Source organism: Populus trichocarpa, chromosome 5 (genome assembly GCF_000002775.5).
Source record: "Populus trichocarpa isolate Nisqually-1 chromosome 5, P.trichocarpa_v4.1, whole genome shotgun sequence".
NCBI classification, from domain to species: domain Eukaryota; kingdom Viridiplantae; phylum Streptophyta; class Magnoliopsida; order Malpighiales; family Salicaceae; genus Populus; species Populus trichocarpa.
The window spans coordinates 10,374,954-10,398,505 of record NC_037289.2 but is presented as its reverse complement, the minus strand read 5'-3'; the positions used below and the strand labels follow the sequence as shown (position 1 = coordinate 10,398,505).

The 23,552-nt window shown below is 33.7% G+C and overlaps 1 protein-coding gene across 5 annotated transcripts; it reads left to right on the top strand.

The window, feature by feature from the left end:
* Window positions 1–2,700: 2,700 nt before the first annotated feature.
* On the top strand, window positions 2,701–6,361 carry LOC7480498 (LOB domain-containing protein 36). 5 transcript variants are annotated; one of them, XM_024601225.2, is made up of 4 exons: window positions 2,701–2,826; window positions 3,286–3,365; window positions 4,152–5,094; window positions 6,102–6,361. In XM_024601225.2, the coding sequence occupies exon 3, from the start codon at window positions 4,171–4,173 to the stop codon at window positions 5,050–5,052; it is 882 nt and encodes a 293-aa protein (XP_024456993.2). In that variant the 5' UTR covers window positions 2,701–2,826; window positions 3,286–3,365; window positions 4,152–4,170; the 3' UTR covers window positions 5,053–5,094; window positions 6,102–6,361. The 5 variants fall into 5 exon arrangements, 4 of the variants coding, with proteins under 4 accessions (XP_024456993.2, XP_024456994.2, XP_024456995.2 ...); XM_024601226.2 differs by lacking the exon at window positions 2,701–2,826 and adding an exon at window positions 2,830–2,958; XM_024601227.2 differs by lacking the exon at window positions 2,701–2,826 and adding an exon at window positions 3,021–3,153.
* The last annotated feature ends 17,191 nt before the right edge of the window (window positions 6,362–23,552 follow it).

Below are 23,552 nucleotides of genomic sequence, written 5' to 3'. Positions count from 1 at the left end.
CGATAACATTGTTGATGAAGTGTCTTTGTTTTAGTAGAGTTAGGTTTTTAAAAATCCTAAATGGAAACCTATGATTAATGCTTGGTTAGGAAAGTTCAAGATTAGTATACACATTAACAAGTATTTTTATTATTTTAATTTGATTAGTTTTTTATTTTATTTTAAAGAACTAATTATTCTATAAAATTGACGTGTAAAGAAAAGTTTTATTGGGAGGGGGCTGACAACATTGTTGTTAGGAGGGGTTGAAGAATCATAACGTTATTAGATAAGATTAAATTCAAAATGTTATATTTTTTATTTAGATGTTCAAGTTTTATTTTTCATTATCTTAACTGATAATTTATTTCTACCATATAGATTATGTGATTTATGGTATGAGGCGTAAAAAAAATAAAGAAATATGCATAAAAAAAGAGTTCTTTCAGGTTGGGAATACATGGCCGTGTGGAGGGATCTCAGATCTCCACATATCTCGGAGGCTATTCAGGAAGTTTATATCTAGTACGAGATGTTTAAGTGTTTCGTGCGGTAGTTGCAATCCAGCATGAAGAATTGGAACAGGGAGATTAATGGTTCAATTACCAAGTATACCAGCGAATCCATTCTGTTTGTTTCACATGCGAAGCATATGGTAAGATTATGTTTTATTACACATATTTTTTTAAATTGTTGTTTTATATGAATATGTTTAACTAATAATAGCTTTATTTTTGTAGTCTGTGATTTTTGGATGCGATCCAAGATCAATGAAGCTTTTTGTCGAAACTCACATGCGAAATGAGGACTATCGGGAAGGGGTGCAACAACTCGTGGATAATCGAGCTTAAACGTTTTATGGTAAGTTGTATTTCAACAATTTTTTCTTAAGTTATTGTTTTTTTTTTAAAGTTTGTTCACAGGTTTCTTTTTCTTTTTAGGAAACATATAACACCCAATTGTAGGAGAGATACGAGAATGATCCTTTAACCTATTCGGAACTCAATCCAGATTTGTGGTTGGATGCTGGATCGTCCGATAGACTCGATAGAAATCAGATTTATGATATCTTAAATACTACGACCAAGGATATATGAATGGGCCATAGTATACCGATTGTTGGTTTTTCGCAATCAGGTTCGAGCTTTAAATATCTGGTCGTCTAGGCGATTGTACGAACAAGTTGAAGTTCAGGTTACCTAGCATAGTGTTGAGACAACCTGACTTATGTCCAAGACAATTACACTTAAGCAATTATACGAGGAACTATTGTCAGATCTTGGTGGTACATGTGGTCTCTCTTGTCTCCCACCTGATCCCAACAAAGACCTATCATCTCCACCTCGTCCTCCTTCAATTTTTGTCCTCTAGATAAATTATATTCAAACTGATATTTCTTAAATTAATAATAAATATTTGGTTTTTTATTTTAGTTTTATTTCTTTTAATTAATTTATTTATGTTATGTTTATTTTAATTTTTTTAAAATATTAAATACATTATTGATAGAACTACCAATGAAATTTGAATCACAGAAGGAATGACCGATGAAATAAGTCCCTTAAAAAGTTCTAGAGAGTTGAAAAAAATTATAGGAACTTGCCACTAACAATTACAAATGAAATTACCGACGAACTAAGTCCCTCGAAAAGTTCTTGAGAGTTCAAAAAAATATAGGAATTGCCATTGTCAATACTCACATCATCGAAGAGTTAATTCCATCGGTAACATGAATTCAATTACCGATGGAATTACAAACAGTTTTTTTATCAGTGATATGCTATACATAACAATATAATTACCGATGGAATGATGCTGATAAATCTTTTTTGTTTGTTGCGCTTTTTCTGCTTGTAACTCCATCGATGATTATATTATTGTTGGAATAACCGACAAAATAGAAATCATCGATGATAAGTTTTTCAATAACCAGTTACCGTCCGTGATCCCATCACTAAATATTTTTCCAACAAGATTAGTGTTTAAATATCGACAGAGTTTTCCGTTGGTATTATAAAAAATTATGGTTGCGATTAAGGAATAAAATTGAAGAAAAACATTATGCAGAAAAAAATTGGAGGATAGGAAAACAAAGCAAGTCAATGTGCGAATCCATGGTAACCTGTGAGGAGATCAACATGAAAAGATGGAGCTGTTTTAGATTTCTTGTTTAATATAGCAAGATGCGGAATAAAAAAGTTAGATGAATATCATGAAGCCTGCCTCAATGATCTTAATGAAAATATTAGTTCATATAATGACCTGATTAACAAAAATCCAACTATCACATCAGGATTCGAAGGGGACAACACATTAGATAGCTTGCACTTTTCATGGTCCTAAAAATAACAGAGACAACTTAGGATATTACAATGGCAAACAAATCCATCAAACAGTAACTTAGAATGGTATGTATTTTAAGATTCGAGCGAGATCTAATTTCTATACAATAAAATAATCACAATATGAACACACGTATTTCCATAAATTATTTCATGTATAGATCTGATTTTTTTTTTAATTTTTTTTTATGATCGAGTCTGATTCATTTAAATAAAGCTAATCAAATTAAACAATTATGTGCGAGGGTTTAACAATGTCCATTCAAATAAACATACTAGGATATGATTAATTTGATTTAAATTGACAAAATCTTGTATGTTTTAGATACCCAATTTTACCAAAAAGAAGAGAATACACAAGGTGTGCTTGAATGATGGTTAATTAGGTAAGCTCTCAAAGTCTCAAGTCTTGACACCAAAGGCATTAAAACAAAAGAATGAAGCTCTAATCTGTCAAAAAGAAGGAAAATTTGGGAGTATAGGCAAACAGAAACGGGACATGGAGGTAAGTCTGAAATATAATTTAATTTTTGCTCGAGGACCTCTGACCCTCACGCACGAACACACAGTCCAAATTTTGATCAGACAGCTTTGATCTCTTCAACTTCTCTAAAATTTGAATGACAGACATCTGAAGGTGACTCTTTCCAAGCTATAACCCCTCGCCTCATCTCACCCTTTAGTTATCACCTCTGTTTTTTTCTTTTTAATTTTCATAATACCTCTCTCTTTATGTAAAAGAACAGTTTGCATTATTTTTCCTACATTCTTCTCTTTCTTGTCTGTTGGGATTTTGAAACTCAAAGATCGGATCGATAGTTATCTCTTTTTGGTGATCTACTCCTGAAATCTTTCATACTATCTCTCTCTCTCTCTTTCTCCACCATTCTTAATACAGTTTTTTTTTTTAAGAAACAGTCTGTCATTTTTTATGTCCTTCAAGAAGTCAGCGTTTTCATTGCAGGTTTAACATGGACCTTTTGAACACACACAAGGAGAGTGATTGATCTTTGAAAACACGTATCTTTCTTAGCATTATCGAAGGTAAACTTAGGTGGTCTTTCGTTCTTATTTAAAGGTTTTTTTGTTTTTAGTGTTTTATTAATTTTTGGATTTTTGTTTATTTGAGATTATAAAATCCTGATTTCTCTTTGGATATGAAGATTAAAAGATTTCTTTGATTTAGTTTTGAGAGAAAACAAGAACAAGAAAGTTTTTTTTTTTTTTTTGTTCATCTCTTTTGAGGAAGAAAAATACAATGGAGATCTTGAAGGATCCTTACACCTTATGGTTTCTTGCATTTCAAGGTGTCAATGAAGTATGAAAGACACCCAAATCCAAGACTTATTGAAAGAAATCATTTTTAAAGAGATTGAGAGCAAGAGCTTGTAGGATACTCATTGGCTATGGCTCTCTTTTTTTCTTTTTTTCTTTTTTCATTTGGTAAATTAATTACACCCCGTAGTAATTAGATCACTGCTTTCTGTTTCAGTATTCTCTTCCTGTCTCTCACTATAGCTAGGCCTGGTGAAATATTATTTGCCCATCAGTTAACAGATGATTCATTTTCCTTTTCTTATCTTCTTTGTTAGAGTTTATCTTTCTTTCATTGTAAGTTACTGTTTCATTATCTATATCGTTTTTTATTCATCATTTACCCAAATAAATGAGAAATATTTATTGTTTATTTTCCTTATATTGGTAAACGAAGCTTCTCTGAATCACTTAACCTTTATCTTCGTGAATATCAGATTTCCATGCCTTAATAAAACCTTCTCCCTTGTTACCTAGTGATTTCAACTTGCTTTATTTAATGGGTTTTGGTTGTAGTTGTTAAGGAAAGGTAAAGATGTCGTCTTCGAACTCTCCATGTGCAGCATGCAAGTTCTTGAGGCGAAAATGTACACAAGAGTGTGTGTTTGCTCCTTATTTTCCACCAGACCAGCCTAAAAAATTCGCAAGTGTACACAAGGTATTTGGTGCTAGTAATGTTGCTAAACTTCTCAATGAGCTCAATGCTGCGCAACGTGAAGATGCTGTGAATTCGCTTGCCTATGAAGCTGAGGAACGGCTCCGTGATCCGGTTTATGGCTGTGTGGGTCTAATTTCTATTCTTCAACAAAGACTAAAGCAACTCCAGAATGATCTTTATAGTGCTAAGAAAGAATTGGTTAATTATGTCGAGGGTCAAGCAATGCTACCTATGTTGATGCAGCCACAACATTTGGGTAATCCTTCTTCTTCAACTGTGATGCAACACAATGGGATGCCAATGATGGGTATTCCTTCAGTTGGACAAATGGGGATGCGTGCGGATACTCATCAACACCATCATGCGCATCCTCAGCAAATATACGAGGCTCAACAACTGGCTGCCGTGGTGGCTGCGAGAGAGCAAGAGATGTTAAGGGCTTACGAGCAACAACATCAGCATCATACACAGGCCCAGCGACAGCATGAAATTGTGAGGTTTAATGGTGGATTTGATCCAGCTAACTCAGTTGCTGCTACTGGGTTTAACCATGTCAATCCTGCTGCTGCAATGTCACCTTCTTTGGCTCTAGGAACTTTTGAGAACACTTTTCAGATTCAACCACAGGGAGAGCCCCAACCCAATCAGCTTCAGCCAGAACTTTTGCTTCAGCCACAATCACAGCAACCGCAACAACTCCTTCAGCATCCAAAATCTGAAAGTGAGGAGGGTAGAAGTACTGTTGGTCCATCTTGTTGAAGTTCTTGCAAGACTCTGTACCTTTCTTGCTAGTTTCTTAAGGTAATTTTTCTATCTAGGTATGGTTTCTTACTTCTTTTATTTATGTGTTGAGTTCTTCGTTTGCTGTTTATGCCTGTGCGCGTGTTTGTCTGAGAAATAGTCTTTTCTGCATTTATGGATGGGTTCTTTAGTAATCTGGGGTACTGGAACCCTTTCACAAATAGGGTAATGCAGTTTGAAGGCAGTAGAAAGCCAAAAATACGATCTTGAGCAAAAGGTTAGTTGAAAGAAATGTTTTTTCACAGTCAGGGATACATTGCCTTCATCGAATATAAATAGCACCTTGAATTACTATCATATAGTAATTTATTTTAATTTTTAATCTCTTTGTTTCTCTTTTGTTTTTTTTTTAAATAAAAAAAATAAATTGGTGCATAACTTGAAAATGGGCTCAGATCTAGGTCAGCAGCATAGTGTTGACTTGTTCTGTCATTTTCTTTCGGATGTATTATTGAAGGATTTTTGCAGTAATCATGTTTTATTAGTAAGAGACAAAAAGGAGGTAGCTCGAAAGATTTTATGGGAATTTGGTGTGCTAATTCCATCCATGATCTTGACATTTGTATTGTAATCTTTACTTGCAGACTTCAGTGCCCTTTCTTCTATCTGATGAGGGAAGGATACCTTTTGTTTCATATTTTCCTCAATGGTTCAGTGAGTGAATTATGTTAGTTGTTTTTAAAAGTATTTTATTTTTAAAAATGTATTAAAATAATATTTTTATTTTTTAAAAATACAATTTGATAATATAAAAAAATTTAATTTTTTTAAAATATTTTTAAAATATAAAAACAAACGGGTATATTATATTTTGTTTTCTTCTAGTTAATTTTTAAGCCTGCATCTAGCTCATTAACCAATTCATTAACCATGTGCATTCCCTAATTTGTAATCAATGCTACAAATTGCATTATGCGGTTGTGCAAATTACAACAGCATCATCACTTGAATATTGTGCTTATGATTATTTGCTTTCTCCTTCCTTTTATTTTCCTCTTGACTTGCAGCTCATAAATACGGGACGCAAGTGGATATAAAGAAATATGGGGAGGGAGGGAGGGAGGTCTTAAGGCAGTCATCTTGTTTTTGTCCCTTAGGGAAGAAGACGACGACTTTATGGAGAGATGCGTCTGGGAAGGAAGGATAGGCCTTGATTTTCGAGTACAGCTTTTCTTTTATCTTTCATTTGGATTTCGTAGAGATCATCCTTTAATTAATGTAAATCAGAAGCATGAGAAGTCTTTTCAAAGCTTTTGTTTATCACCCATCCTTCATTTTTTTATTTTTTGAATCTCTGTTTTCTTAATTTTTAGGATCTCACTAGATTGTTGGCGGCACCACACAACGGGTCAGCAATCAATTTTTTTATTAAAATAAAAAGAAAATGCTGTATTAATGTTTTTTCTAGTTGGAAAAAAATATTATATTAGAGTTAATTTGATATAATTTAGTCGATTTGGATGTCAAAAAAATAATAATTTAGATGATCAGTAAAAACATAATTTAAATTAAAAACAATATTTTTTCTAGTAAAATAATATTAAGATATCAACATATTAAATCTACTTGATTAATATGTCAAGTCTACAACCCGGTTTATGAAACTATAATAACCTCATTTAAAATAAATAAAAATAAATTACGATATTCAATTCTTAATCAATCTAATATTGAAGTTTAAAAAAATAATTAAAAATAAACAATTCAAATCAATACGAGTTAACTTGTCAAATCAACGCAACTTGATAAAGGAACATAAATTTCCACAAGATGCTTGAAGCAGAAATAAACATTATTATTTGGTTTTTATCATTTCAAATTCAATGCATTTGCTTATAGTATTATTTTGAGGTTTATTATATATATATATATCAATCATGTTTGAGCTAATAGTTTCTACGTATGCCTGTAAATTGATGGCCATGTGCATTCGTTATAAATTAATACACGATTTGCATTGAGAAATGGTTGTAAATCATTATCTATTCAAGTGCTCTTTGACCATGTCATATAAATAAAAAATAAAATAAAAATTAATCATGATATGGAAGACGCAAAACTGCTGCAGATGCTCTGAAATTTCTCCGTTGAGTCCTTGGGTGTAGTTTTCAAACAAGTAATTAATCATGATATGTGTTAGGTTGGTTTTCTCATGTAATCGAGTTTAGTGAGTATACATTTGACCACAAGTCTTGTTGCAGGAGATATTTAGGCAATGTTATTAAAACCATAAATTAGTTTTATAGAAACTAAAAAATCTCCACTGGTCTATCAGATATTTTAGACAAGATGTTGGTTGTGTAATAAAAAAAAGAAAGATAATAATCGCTCTATTTATTATACATAAAATAAGTTGTTTCATTTTATTTTTAATAATAAAATACATCTATTTTACTTACATGTTAAGAATTTGTTTAAATTGGTCTATGTATATTTATTATTAATGGTTAAAAACTATTATAACTTAAGATAGTGATTTGAGACTTGAAACTTGAGATCAATGATAGGTGCAATTCTCACATTTGAAATATAGTCATTAGATCTAAAATGATGGTCATTGTTAATTAGACCCTTCTATTTCATCATGTTTAAAATAGATTCAGAGGCAATTACTCACACTTAATAAGCATCTTGTTTTTCAATGTATTTTTAAGGTCAGACTAAGTCATAATCATAGGGAGTAACATATCCTGCTTGAAAATTCTTCAACAAATATTTGCATACATTATTTTTCAATGTATTTTTAAAAATATATAGATTTCCAAAAATATCTTTTTGATGCAATTTAGTCAATTTATGGCTATTTCATGATTATTAGCACTTTTGTTTTATTTCACATAAGTTCTTATAAATTAAAAAAAAATGATGAACAAGTAAGAAGGGGGGGATTAAGATGATGAAGGGTCAAATATTATAAAGAAATACCATACAAATGAGAAAAATAAAAATAAATAGAGATTCAAACAAGATTCAACCAGCTAGATGACCATGACTACTCTTGAAAGGGCATCTTTTAATCAGACATTAAATCTCTCCAATGTTGAGGGCCATCCAAACAAAGATGGAGAACATAGTGAACATGACCCACCACAATAATATTGTGGTGGTCAATAAAACTATGCAGGCCATATATAATCAATGAAATTAGATTTAATCAATCAAATTAGATTTAGAATGAGTTATGAAAAAATAGATTTAGAACTTCACAAACCGATACATATAGAGGGCAAGTCCTAGTCAATTTTATTATCATAATTAAGGTTGTTAAAATCGCGAGTTGACTTTTAAAATCTTACGATTTTACGAGTCAACATGTATATAACGTGTCAAATCGGGTTAAAACTCGAAATCGATCAAACTCGGTCAAACTCGGTCAAAATCGGTAAAATCGGACCGATTTTACAAGTTTGACCGATTTTGACCGAGTTTGACCGATTTCGAGTTTTAACCCGCAAAAGTTAAAAAATTTACTGTCTCCCTGTCCGAGTCCCCTGACACTCCGCTATATAGTCCCCACTCCCCAGTCTCCCCTTTCCCCGTTGCCCAAATCTCAAATTTTCAATCTTAGTAGACTAACACCAGCATTAGAGGATCCTGGGTATGGGAAAGCCTTATACTGTATTTTAGGCCGGGAAGGCATGATCGGAGGATCAAAACCATGGAAAGACAGAGGTAGATGGTGAGGAATCAAATGAGTAAAATAAGAGATAGGAATACTTATATAGAGAGAAATATTGTGTTTTAGACTAACCATTTGTTAACTACAAAGAGAGACGACAAAGACTCAGAGAGAACTTGAAATACATGTCTTGCTTGGTAGGATATTTTGACATTATTTTTAGGACTTGTTACTAACATAAAAAAGGTGGAAGGTGAGGTGGCATGAGATTAAATTGATGTCATTTTATACGTTTTTGTTCTCGTTGTCACGGGTTCACTGTATTGGTCTCTGTTAATTTTTTTTTGAAGTTTGTGATATACCTTAGAATGTTGTATCATCTCACTAGTTGCCTGCAGTGTGTTTCAAGACCTGTCCTCTAGAAAATGTTCTGAAACTCTATCAATAAAATATAGTTGTTCAATCTTTTTTTTTCTTTTCGTATTTTTAAGTTATTTAAACCATGTATGAATTTTTATTTGAATTATGTATTTTAAGGTGTTTGGACATTTGTATTGTTTATTTCACTTTTATTTTAATTGTGTTATATTATTATTTACTACTTGACTGAAATTGTTAATATATAATTAGTTGAAATATTTTTCTTGTGATTTATGATTTACGATCTGAGTTTACGATCCGAGTTTATATTGTATATTTCGTGTCGTGTCAAAAAAGCGTTTTTGACAACCTTGCATAATCATTTTAGTAGAGGTGTATAAAACCACGAGACCCCATTTAAGGTATTGCATGACAATGTTTCAAGTGCTATAACAACCATAACTAAGATGTGCATAGTTTTCCTTGATACATAGTTGCCATGCAAGTATATAGGTAACCATTTGCCAATTATATAGCCTAACAACCCTTTTACCAGCCACAACAATTTGTCTTAAGGAATTTTAATGCACCATATGTTATTTCATAACAAGAAAACCCTATTCCTTTTATGCAACAAGTCTTTTTTGTTTATCAACAAGCTAGAAAAAGGATATACAAGGTTGGACTAGCCTAGTACTAAAGGGAAATTAGGCTAGATATTAGATGAATAGTTAATCCTACATGTAATCATCCATGTCTAGAATGGGTTGATTGTTTTCATATAATTTCCATGAATATAGATCGTTGATTTTAAATAGTTCTCTAAAGAAGATAACCATTTGAAATTGTTGCATTACAAAAGCCTAAAAAGATTAACAATATGTATGATGTATATGCTAAAGTATGTTTAAAAGTGAAAATAGATATGGATTATAATGGGAAGAACTAATATGTTAGCATGTAAAAAGAATTTGATGTCAATATATGTAATAATTGGGCTAGAAAAGATATTCATGTTGGTACCTCTATTTTGGGACAAGGAAGGACACCCAAAGTTGAATTGTATGCGGTTAGAGGAGCTTGATCTACTGGAGGACCAAGTAGGTGTTTTACACATTATTAGAATTTAAACGTCATTAAATTGTATTATTGCACATACTTTATGTTGTTGATGTGTATTGAATGTTCGAAGTGCAAAGCAAGGAAATGAATAATATTGTGAATCTAATCATCAGAATAAATGGTATTGGTGAGGGGATGGCCGGGTTATGGCAATTAAATGGGTTGGCCAGAATAGATGGCATTCATGAGGGGATGGTCGGGTTATTGGCAGCCACATAGGTTGGCCGGAATAAATGGCATTCGTGAGGGGATGGCCGAGCTATTGGCAACCAAATGGGTTGGCCAAAATAAATACAATCTGTGAGGGGATGGTCAGGCTATTGGCAACCACATAGGTTGGCCAGAATAAATGGCATCTGTGAGGGGATGGTCGGGCTATTAGAAACCACATAGGTTGACTAGAATAAATGGCATCCATAAGGGGATGACCGGATTATTGGAAACAAAATGGGTTTGCTGGAATTATGGTCATTCATTAGAAGGAGGCCGATAATTGGTGACAACTACATAGGATACTTAGAAATATTGAATGATGGATTAGGAAGGAAAAATAATAATATACAAACTAAGATGTTAAATGACTAAAACACATGGGTGAAAAATAAGGTGGTTATTTAGTTAGCAAAGTTATTAGTGAAATTACTAATTTAAAATATTATGTGTGAATTATTCATTTTTCAAGAAAGAGTAAATATAAATTATGGACATGAAATTATATTATAAGAAATGATCTTTGTATGTGGAGGTGATGAATGTTGAGAAATGCCAACTTGCCATTATATATGAAAGTTAATGCCAACCTGCCCATAAGCGGAGGCTGAAGCCAACCTGCCCATAAGCGGAGGCTGAAGCCAACCTACCATTGGGATGGAGGTTGATGTCAATTTGCCAGCAGACAAGGTGTGGAAGTAAATGTCAACCTGTCATTGTAAATGGGGTTAAGGTAATGTTAACCCGCATTACGCGGGAAGATGGGACAACCAAGGGAAGGATTTAAATATATAGTAAATTAATAATAAGTGAAATTATAATAAAATTTGAATAAAAAAATTATAATGCAATTGCATATGTAAGGGATTTATTGAACATGCCTAATATATGGTCGTATTTGAATTGTGAAGTTACGTATTAATCAACCTATTATTGTATTGTTATATATGTTGCAGGTTCAATGAATACTATTGAACATGGTTGGCCTATTCACTGATTTTATAGTTGTTTAGATATATCTTTGGTAAACTTGTATGTATAACATAAAAAAGATAATCGAGGATATATATGTTATTATGGAGATGACGATAGTATAATGAAAAAAAAATTAATTATGGAATAAAGAGTTAATGAACTGAAATATATATGAGGCTACCATGTAATGTGATGAAAGAAACAAATTGTTATTATGCAGGAAAATAGGAAATGAAGACGTGGAAATGATGGAAAATTAAAAGGAAACTTTGTTGAAATTTTATTGAAATTGGAAACAAATAAATTAATAGAATAAATTGTGGTACAAATAAATATGTTACAAAATAAAGAAATGGAATGAATTAAATATGCTAGTAAGATAAAAAGATGAAATTTAGAAAGAATACAATGAAAAGAGAAATAAGGTATGAAAACATAATGATTGGAAAGTGTTATGGATGACTTATGGATAATCTTGAAAGATGCTAGAAGAAACTAATAAAATTGATGGGTGAAAATTGTAGTAAGAATACTTACAATGAATGATTATGTAAATCAATATACGAGTTATTATGGATAATATGATAATAACGAAATATTGTTTCAAGTGTTGATTGAAATAAATTGTAAGTTATTATGGATGAAAATTTATTGTAAAGGAATCATAAGTGATTATTCCTATAGTTGATTAAGGTTTTATAGTTATGGCTACGAACAAGAATGTGTGGTTACTCTGTGTTAATTTCTTAAAGGTAATAGAGGCTATAGAGAATAGGCATACATGAAAACAAATAACTTATGAGCTGCTTTAATTATGTGTTACATGCATATCTACAAACGATCTTAACCCGATGATCACTTTAAGGATCATTCCATAAAATTAATATGGAGATAAAAAAAATAGGTTAACAAGGTCGTGTGTTGTATTTTAATAAAATATGTATATTTATTAAGTAATACAACAAGATAACTAATGAGAAGTGCAATATCAAACTTTAGACAAGTAAGGAAACAAATTGTAAGTTAAGGAATTTTATAATGAGTGGGATGATGGTGGTTAATAATAAGTACTAACAAAGGAGGGGATTTCATTAATAGTGGATGAAAAAGTATTATGTTGAAGTTTGCCATAGAATTTGTACAAGCAAGTTAATAATGTTAAGTTGCTAATATAGATTGATAAACACTAATCATTATGACTACTTGAATGCCAATTAAATTCTATAATCTTACATGTATTTTAGGAAATTATCTTGGAAGATATCATCTCTCCTCAAAGAAATAACAGATTATTTAGTCTCTTTGATAGATAGGTCCTGGTAATGGAGAAAAAGAAATTTGTAATCAAGACATTCGTATGTAATATCAAAAGTTTTGGAAAACTTACTAATGTGTAAAAATAAATGGTACATCCTTGTACATGATGTAAATTTTTTTTACCCAAGTTGTTACGTACAAGATCGTTAGAACTAAGTATAAATGCATTTAAAAGTGCGGGATGTTAGATTCTCAATTATCTAATTAAGGTGAGAAAGACATACTGATTGAAGTCCTAACAACCTTTTTTCTTTGTCAAATCAGAGGGAGATCTTTCTTCTCTTTAAGTTTGTAGCTTCATCTCTTTCTTTTCTCTTAGAAAGGCTTATGTAAACAAGACTAGTTGCTTCTTTTTTACCTAGTGAATAGCCTAGCCTTGATTATTGTAGGATGGAATGCTTATCCATTCGCTTTCTAGTTTAGCGGTGCAAGCTTTCTTTCCATTCCCTTATAGTGTTTTAGGTTAGAAGATGTTCCAACTGTTGGATAAAATTGCTTTTTTTTCCTTTCAAATCATCTGATTCGACCTCTTTTAAGTTGTCTATTGGGGTAAATACGGGGAGCAACAATCCATTATGTCGCTCTATTCAAGCCTATACCACCACTTTACAAAAGGTCTTAAAAATGCTTGTTTAATGTCCCAACTTCTTTTAAATTTGGTTCTTCTCTATGCTAATTATTGATTGAGTTGGAAAAGTTTATTGATATGCCTTACTACTTTGTTTCTAAGCTAACTATCTAACTAAAGCTTTAAGCAACATAACTACTTATGTAGATGTGACAGAATTCCCTACGAGAAATTATCCCACTGCTATTGTAGTGGCTTAACCATTTTCGATGGCAGAAGCATTGGATGCTTTTTTTTTCTTTCTCCAACATGCTTGATCTAGCCCTTTTTTTTGGATCTAGATCTCTAGGTTGGAAAGAAAATCTTGTAAAAGAGCTCCCTAACTTACTTCAAGTCGGTGATTGCATACCTCTCACTCACTTTTGAGAATCTTCCTTTCTTCGTCGACTCGAAAGCGAGTGAAGTAAAGAAAAGAAATGTTGAAAAATAGTTTATTGTATGAAATGAGAAGCTTAGGAGGGAAATGAAAGTTGGGATTTCCTTTTTGACTTCTTTGACAATAAGATATTCCCTAATACTTAGACTACTACTAAAAGAGATATGAATGTCATAATTCATAAATGAATCTTTATAATGGAAGGAAGAGATTGTTAATTGAAAGGGGAAGATTTTGAGTCCTATGAGAAATTATTTCTTGATCTTCTAGGATCTCTTGATGGTTGACTTCTTTCTGATCTAGGAGCAACGTCTAACAACTATTTACAAACTTCTCTAACCCTTTCCTTAATTTTTCTTCTCAATTTCACTCCTAATTGCATTCCTCTTCAAATTTTATTTTTATTTTTTTTCAATTATTTTAATTTTATTTTTTGATATATATATATTTGTTTTTTTAAATACTTTTTTTCACTTTTATTTAATTTTTTTCTTTCTAGTTGAGAATTTATTTTATATTTAAGAAGAATCAAAATTAAGTTATGCCATGCATCGTTGTAAATACTTCCAGTCACGAGCATGTATAGTCTGACTTGTATGTGTAGATATAATTTTAAGCACCTGAAATTAAACAAGCACACGTGTACAAATATATGATTTTATTAAATATATATGACCGAATGCAGTCTCTATCTAAATTTTTTTTTCAAAAGAATAAGACAATCCTCTGATTCTTCCCTTGGATTTGATATATGATGACTTGATTTATTTGTGAAATCAATCCAAGATTTGTGCTTTGCAAGAACTCGAATTTGGACGTGTATTACAAAGCAAGATTTAATGATGTGATACTTTGAAGAGTACCTTTGATTTGTTTTCAAAGTGTTGTTGAAAAACTCTTATGGGGAGTTTAGGCTTAATCCGACAGAGATTTATTCTTTACAAATTTTAAGCGTAGATGAAAGAGGCTTGAGAACTTTTGAAAGAGTTTCCTTACTTGAAGAGCTTTTCTTAAAGAAAATTTGTATCTCCAAGAATTCTTTTTCACTTATTCTAGGGCGGACCCTCTATTTATAGAGGTTTGTAAGGGCTCTCAGGTCCTTTTTTCAATGTCACATGACATTCTTTTATTGGTTGATTTTTATTGATGGAATCTTACATTTATGACAACATATCTTGAATATCTCATCCCATGTGTCAACCTTTCATTAGCCAAGAAATATATGAAGGCTCATTTATTTTCCATGTTATTTATTTCAATTTTATTTTATCTTTTCATGTAAAAATAAAAATAACACATGGTGAAACTTGATTGGTTGAAAATTTTGGTTTCTACAGATGCCCCCTCGAGACAAGTTCACTTACTTTTAAAAATAAGTTAGCATGTCTCAAAAATATGATTGAGAGGATCTAATACTTTGAATTTTTTTTTCTTTAAAGAATTCGTTAATGCTGATAACTTGAATAGGTTAAATGCAAAGGTGCATCTTTATGGCCCAAAAGTTTAGTAACGCAGCAGTACTTGGTAACATGGTAGCATTGTCAAAGATCCAATGGTCTGCGTAATAATGTAATGGCTACTATAGGAAAAATAGCTTTCAAAAGCTTCTGTAAAAATTCGAGTATGATCCAACAGTCGTGTCACATGTGTGCGGTGTCACGGCGATATTCAACTTCTCACGTAGGTTTGATGTAATCGGGAAAATGGGGCAGGCAAGGAATTCTTGTCTTTTATTTGTGAAAAGCGGGAATGAGAGTCACCACCTAGTATTTTGGTCACTAGGAACCCTAACTGGTCTCAGAGATCGAGTATAGGGACTGGTTGCGTAAAGAAAATATATTAGCATCCCAAATACGCCCTACCTAAGGTAAGCTACATTGTTTAATTATATGATACAAAACTAAGGTCTTGCCGTGTTTTCTAATTGTTGTTCTATCTAAGGTTTAAGAAAAGTCCTTCTCCGTGAGAAGATCTTTATCTTATTAGGTAAAAACCTATCTGTTCTAATGTCTATATAAAAGAAACTACCTTCTTAATATCAAGAATGTGTTTTACGTATAAATTCATAATCCCAAATACTAAAAGAAAGCAAAATATTTTTTTGGTTTTTTTTGAAATATTGTCCTAGTTCTCATGGCTCTAATAAACTTGTTATTAAAGCCAACATGCATGCTAAAATATATTTTTAAATTTTTTTATGTTTTCTGTATAAAAACGATATGATTTTTTTCTTTCTATCTTTGAGAGACTTGGCCGTATGCATGAAAACAAAATATTTTTTTGTTTTATAATTTTTTGCAATGTTTTGACGAAAACCGGGTATATTAATACCGGATTTGTATCTTTACGGTATAAAAATACAAACTGATATTAAGCAAATTTGATAAAAATATACGGGAAAATCACAAAAAAAATTTAAAGGAATTTTTTTTGGAAAGTTTTGGACTAGGCTGGACCCGGCCTAACAATTTTGGTCTGGGCAGGCGCTGCCCGGCCTAGTGAACAGTGGAGAACTCTCCACTGTTCGTGTGAACAGTGGAGGACGTGGCTGGAGAAGAAGAAGAAGAAGGAAGGAAGCTGACCTGGTGGTGCTGGTGGCTGTTCTCGGTGGTGTTGCTGTGGTGGATAGGGTGGCGAACGGGCTAATGATAATGTGTTAAGGCGGTTGGAATAGCAGAGAGAGAGAGTGAGGATGGTAGAAACCGGGTGTTGGAAGCTGGTTTTTGGTCGATTTTGGACCCAAATTTCTCCATCTCTGGAGCATGAAAATCAAATCTATTTATAGGTGGTGGAAGAGGGACACTTTGTCTCTTCTGGTGCCAAATCTCGGCCCTTGGTTTGACCCGAAAGCATCCCAACCATTGGTTCAAAGTAGCAATGATGAACTGTCAGTTTTGTGCAGGAATATAGCTGGTCGGGTTGGCCACTTTAGGGCGGTGCCACCGCCTCTTCAGCCTCGATCAGCTCGAACAGCTTACACTGTTGTGTAGTCAAGTGTTAGGGGATCGTTTGCGTGCAAGTTTCATCTAATTTGGGAAAGAAACGAGGCGTCAAACGCCTTAGGAAGGAGGCCACTCAACCAGCCTCACTGAAGAAGAATATGAACAGTGTTTGTTTTTTGCCAATTCCGCTTTAGTCCTTTAATTTGTGATTTATCTCTAATTACACCTCTGACGAACTTCAATTCAATCCCCAGATTTCAGTACCCTTTACCAGTTTGGTCCTTGGTTTTGCATTTATTTAATCAAGTCCTCAATTGGTCATTAAACTTCAATATTTATGCAATTAAGCCCCTGATTTGACCAAATCAACTTTTAAAAATTGTAATTTGACCCTTGAACTTTAATTTCTTTCAATTAAAGCCCAAATTGACTTAAAAATCAATTTATCTTACAATCAAACCTTATATAAATTCAATTAAACCTCTAAAAAAATTTAATTGAGTCTATAAATATTTATTTTTGGACCTTTCTTTTTCAAATTGAATTTCTTTTGTTAACAAGGCTCTTCATCAGTAAAAAGTATACTGTTAAATTTCAATCTTTGTATTTTTGAACCTTCTCAACCAATTTTTAGCCATTGTTTGGGCGCTCCGTCATCCTCTTCTCACTGTTATTATGTTTTTTGAATTTTTTTGTTTTTACTCCAAATATATTTTTTTGATTTTTGGAAGAGAAAACGTGAATTTAGGGAATAACCCAAAAAATTTGTTATGACAAGTTGGATCAAAAGTTATAATTCCTTTGAGCTGTTATTTTGGTTTAGCAACTAGATCTCCTCTTACGTGTAGATCTGTCTCATTGGTCAATAAATACATATATTATATTATACACATAATCTGTTTGGAGCAATTCTCCTCTAGTTATAACAGGTCTTTAATTGATTGTTAAGAATCACTTGTTATCACAGATTCTACGTCAAGTTTGCATGGATGAGACATAGCTATTGAGCTCTACCTCGTCAAAACCACTTCGAGACAATAGAATTTCATTCATGCTGTGCACAACCTATGAATTTAATTCATCATCTATTTTGTATTATCAATGCTGCTTACTGTAAAGTAAGCCCACACTTTGTGTGATGAGAAAAAAAAAAAACATATGCGATCAGGCTTGCATCAGATTCCTTAAGTCCATGGCCAATGACCATGGGAGCATAGATGCGAGTCAAGATGCCCTCTCTCAAGAGTTTCAGTTTCATTATCAGTCCACACAATCCCTTCCCGGAACAAGTGAAACATTCCCCCCTTTGCTGCCGTTGAAGCAATTGTGAATGCAGCTCTGTCGAAATTGGTTCACACTTGCACAGGCTGTATTTGTTTCATGGAAAGAAAAACAAATAGAAAGCATGAAGGATCATCCACTTGCATAACCGTCTTGATCACGAGATAAAGCCAAAGGCTTAGATTAGCTTGCAGGAAAGATTTTGTCCTCTCCATGCTCCCTTTTGTTTGCAGAGCCGACCTTTCTATCACAAAATTGTAATCGTTCACTTTTGTTTTCGCAGCTGACCTTTCTATCACAAAAAATGGAATTGTTCCCTTTTATTTTCGTTGTCATTATGCCTTGAACAGGAAAGAAAACTTAACTCCCTTGTGCGCCTGTTTCAGAAGAGGAAAAGACATTAGCAAACTAATCTTATTGTCATAGAGTAGAAGGATTTGTTTTTCTTCTTTTTTTGTATTCAGGAAAGGCTCTCTGGTGTGGCTATAAAAGAACACTACATTGCCTTTCTTTTTGTCACCAACCACGCAGTCCTTCCTTCTGCTTTTTTATTAACAATACAACCTCCATCTAGTAGTCCTTCTACTCCTCTACTAGTAGTGCAGCCTCCACCTTGCAGTCCAGCATCACCAACAGTCTTGGCAGGTATGTATGGCTTTCTTCTTCTTTTTTTAACTTGTGCGGGTTAAAGAAAAAAATAAGCTGAGCTGACAGAGTGTTTTGCAAATGAATATTCAGTTTCTGTTCTTATTTTTTCTACATGAACTACTAGGCTGTACAAGTGAAGTATTTAAACTAATAAAATACAATGATTTAGCTGTAAAATAAAAGGAAATCCCATGAAATCTGGTTGATGACAGTGCTGATTTTTTATGATGACAGCTTCATGGCAGAGGAGTTTGTTACGATGACAGCTTGAAAATAGGAAATTTGATAGCAGAGAATCCCTGTAAGTTTGCAGAACTACCATGCAGAGTTACTGTAAGTTTGAACTTGCCGAATTTATAGGCTTGATTGGATTGTCATCTTGGTTTGAACATATTACGGTTAGAGCTCCAAGATCACTCAACCTCTCTCCAGTAATTGAGGCTAGATTGTGAGAGTCTCCACCCTTTTTTCTCCAAGAATCTCGTGTATCATTATTTCTCCATTGACTCTCACAATTGTTGGCAGTGCTAGCAGTGCGAAGCTGCGATAGGTTGTTAACACGGGTGACTTCTCTGAGCTATCAAACTGCTCATGCCTAAAGCTGTCCCTAACAGGTTGTCATTATCATCAAATAAATTTCCTCTGAATATTTGGCGCTCTTGAATTATATCATGATCAGGAAAAATGGATTTTGTTCCTTGCACAGGTTCTTCACCTTTACTGGAAGCCAAACCATCACTTGCAGCTATTTCAATGTCCTTTTCATCACCAGCCAAGTCTTTATCAATGTCAATAGCATCAGATTTATGGCACCATCAATGTCAACTAGAGCGGAGGTGTGACCCTCAATGTCAACTTCTCATCGGTCCCATTCGGCACAAACCTCCATGGATCAGGTGATGCTAATAATCCTGGTTCAGAGGCCTGCAACTTATGCTGGGGTTCTTTATCATCACTTGTCATGATATCAACATCCTTATCAGAACCCTCATTGTTGGAAAAAAAGCATCGCTTTCACTATCACTGCCATTCCCAATCCCACTTCTTACGAGGCTTCTAATTCTGCTCCTGCTTCTGCCGCGACTTCCAATGTCACTCCCACTATCATTGTTGTCACTCTCGCTATCCTTGTCACTTCCACTATCACTAGAGCTGCCTGCAAATCAGCCGAAGACTGATCAAAAACCTTCTTCTCACAAAACAGATCCGTCGAAGACCGATCTTTGTCAACTTTTTCTAATGCATTTGATTCTTCTCCAACTTTGAAGCGTGATCTATGGGCAGTTCAATCAGGTCAGCGATGTGAGCAATCTCAACCCTTGAGAATAGCTCAATCAACCTGCAGAAGTTTTGCTGTAATAAAGTGTCATATAGGGATGATAGATGCCTATGAAAGATTGGGTCTTCTTCTAGCTGGGCCTTAAAAAATCCCGTAGTGCAGTCTAGAGAGCTTTAATGAGTGTTTAGCATGAGCATCAGCAACAGCTTTCATTGCATCCAACTAAGGCCCAACATACTGAAGTCCTGCTTTGGATGATATTATTCCTGCAACTGCATGATGGATGGCGCGAGCTTGTTATTGAAAGAGACTTGATTAAGCCCGATAGAGATGTTGGTGAGTTCCTGCATATTTCCATTCAATTAATTAACAACATGATGTGGAATAATGAAAAAAAAATAAAGTAAAAAATAAATAAACTTTTAGAGAAAAAAAAGCTAAGAATTAAAAAAAAAAAAAAGGATAGGAAATATGTAACTCTGCAATATTTTTAATTAATTATCAAAACTCCATAACATTCAAAAAAGTAGAATATAAATACTAAAACTCTAAGTAGAACAAGCGATTGAGCCCATTAAATAAAATATTCAACAATAATTAAATCAAAACTAATAAATAAAATCTAATTAATAAATCTCAATTAAATATTCATATAACTTTGAACTAAAACATATGCTAAACTCAATTTCTCAATGCTTTAAATTATCTTTTATCATTTATGATCATCCGAATCTTTCGGGTTAGGTATTCCCATCACAGCTACTGTTATTACAGGGATGCGAGCTACTGTCCAGCCCCATTCAACTATTGTTTACTACAAGTAATTACAGAGGGCGTCTGCTAATTCTCAGCTTGTCTTGTGTCGATGGTGATCGAGGGCTCCTTTTCTTTCTTTCTTTTTCTTTACTATAGCGCAGCATCGTCACACAGCCTTTCATCCAATAAATGACCTTGCTAGTGACTCCCCATATTTTCCTCGTGTCGCCTGCATCAATTCTAACAGGTATCCAATTTCTTGTTGAACTCGTGCATAATGTCTTTTTTTTATGAAGTGCGCTAGCTTGCTCTCCGGATCTCTAATGCTTATTCTTCGAGTATGGCTTGGAACCCAATCCCTAGTTCAGATAGCAACAACGAAAAAAGTCGTTAATCATCTTTTGTATAATCTCCTAAAGCATTGGTGACAATAAAGGTGTTAAATAATATTTATGTAGTCTTATTTATTAAGGGTAGAATAGTACTTTCAGTTTAACCTATATATACTTTATTTGTATTTAGGTTAAGACTAAGCACTCATAATAAACAGATCATTCAGAATTCTAGCCTTCTTTTTATGTTTGATTTTAATTATTTTAACATGATATCAGAGCTGGTTTTATGGAACGAGGCTTAATCCCGAACACAGCTTCGCGGATTCAACTCTGCGGTGAGTTGGCTGGGGGTTTTGTCTTCCGCTTCTGCAAAATTTGGTATTTCATCTTTCCTTCAGCCTCTGCAATTTGATATTTGTATTCAGTTTCTGCAATTATTTTGGTATTTCGTCTTCCCTTCAGTTTCTGCAATTTGGTATTTGCATTCAGTTTCTGCAATTATTTTGGTATTTCGTCAAGAAGATATTTGTTTAGTTTCTGCAATCTCTGTTCAGTTTCTGCTATTTGGTATTTTGTTTCCGCTACTTTTGCATTCTGGTTCTCTGTGACTGTTGATTATGGCTACTGAAAGAGATGATTCGCTTCAGTCTGTGAGTGTGAGGTTGGATGGGAAGAATTATTCATATTGGAGTTATGAAATGAGAAATTTCATTAAGGGTAAGAAGATGTGGGGGTATGTTAGTGGAACTTATATGATACCTAAGAATATTGAGGAGGGGGATGTTGTTTTGATATATACATAGGAAGCAAATAATGCAAAGATCATTACTTGGATCAACAATTATGTTGAGCAGTCGATAGGTACGCAGTTGGCGAAGTATGAGACAACAAAAGAGGTTTGGGATCTTCTGCAAAGGTTACTCACACTATCAAATTTTGCAAAACAGTATCAATTAGAGAATGACATACGAGCTCTTCATTAGAAGAATATGAGTATTCAAGAGTTTTATTCTGTCAATGACAGATCTTTGGGATCAATTGGCTCTTATAGAATCGGCAGAATTAAAGGCATGTGGTGCCTATATTGAGCGTAGAGAGCAACAACAATTGGTACAGTTTTTAACAACACTTCGCAATGATTTCGAAGGACTTAGAGGTTCAATTCTACATCGTTCTCAACTGCCTTCTGTTGACTCTGTTGTTAGTGAGTTATTGACTGAAGAAATACGTCTTCAGTCTTATTATGAAAAGGGAATTCTTTCTGCTTCAAATCCTTCGGTACTAGCAGTACCTTCTAAACCATTCTCTAATCATCAAAACAAGTCTTACACAAGGGTTGGCTTCGATGAGTGCAGTTTCTGTAATCAGAAAGGTCATTGGAATGCTCAGTGTCCTAAGTTGAGACATCAGAATCAAGCTTGGAAGCCTGACAACCAGTCACAATCTAATGCTCATAGACCACCTCAGGGTTATAAACCACCACACCACAATACCACAGCAATAGCTTCCCCAGGCTCTATTACCGATCCTAATACTTTGGCTGAGCAATTTCAGAAGTTTATGTCCTTGCAGCCACAAGCAATATCCGCTTCTTCTTTCATAGGTCAGTTGCCTCATAGTTTCTCAGGTATGTCACACTCTAAATAGGTCTTGGATTCTGGTGCTTCCCATCATATGTCTCCAGATTCCTCATCTTTTACCTCTATGTCCCCTTTGTCCTCCATTCCTGTTATGACTGCTGATGGCACTCCTATGCCCTTAGCAGATGTTGGTTCTGTTGTCACACCTCACTTATCTCTCCCTAATCTTTATCTTATTCCAAAACTCAAATTGAATCTTGCGTTTGTTGGTCAACTATGTGATTCTAGTGATTATTTAGTCATGTTTTCTGGTTCTTTTTGTTGTGTATAGGATCTGCAGTCTCAGAAGCTGATTGGGACAGGCCGTAGGGAGAATGGAATATATATTTTGGATGAGCTAAAAGTGCCAGTTGCTGCTGCTGCCGCTGCTACTACTACTGTTGATTTGTCTTCCTTTCGTTTGAGTCTTTCATTTTCTAGTTTTTATTTATGGCATTCCCGTCTAGGTCATGTTTCGTCTTCTCGTTTGAGATTTTTGGCATCCACAGGAGCTTTAGGAAATTTGAAAACTTGTGACATTTCTGATTGTAGTGGATGTAAACTGGCAAAATTTTCCGCTTTACCTTTTAATCAAAGTATTTATGTTTCTTCTTCACCATTTGATTTGATTCATTCTGATGTATGGGGACCTTCTCCTGTTGCCACAAAAGGAGGGTCTCGATATTATGTCTCTTTTATTGATGATCATACTCGTTATTGTTGGGTTTATTTAATAAAACATCGTTCTGAATTCTTTGAGATATATGCAGCTTTTCGAGCTCTTATCAAAACTCAACATTCTGCTGTGATCAAATGCTTTAGGTGTGATTTGGGTGGGGAATACACCTTTAATAAATTTTTCCAATTGCTTGCCTTAGATGGAACCATCCACCAAACTTCATGTACAAATACTCCTGAGCAAAATGGTGTTGCTGAAAGAAAATATAGGCACATTGTCGAAACTGCTCATTCTCTCTTGTTGTCTGCTTTT

Coding starts and splice junctions, on each gene's coding strand:
- LOC7480498 (XM_024601225.2), top strand. CDS start 4,171: ATGTCGTCTTCGAACTCTCCATGTGCAGCATGCAAGTTCTTGAGGCGA.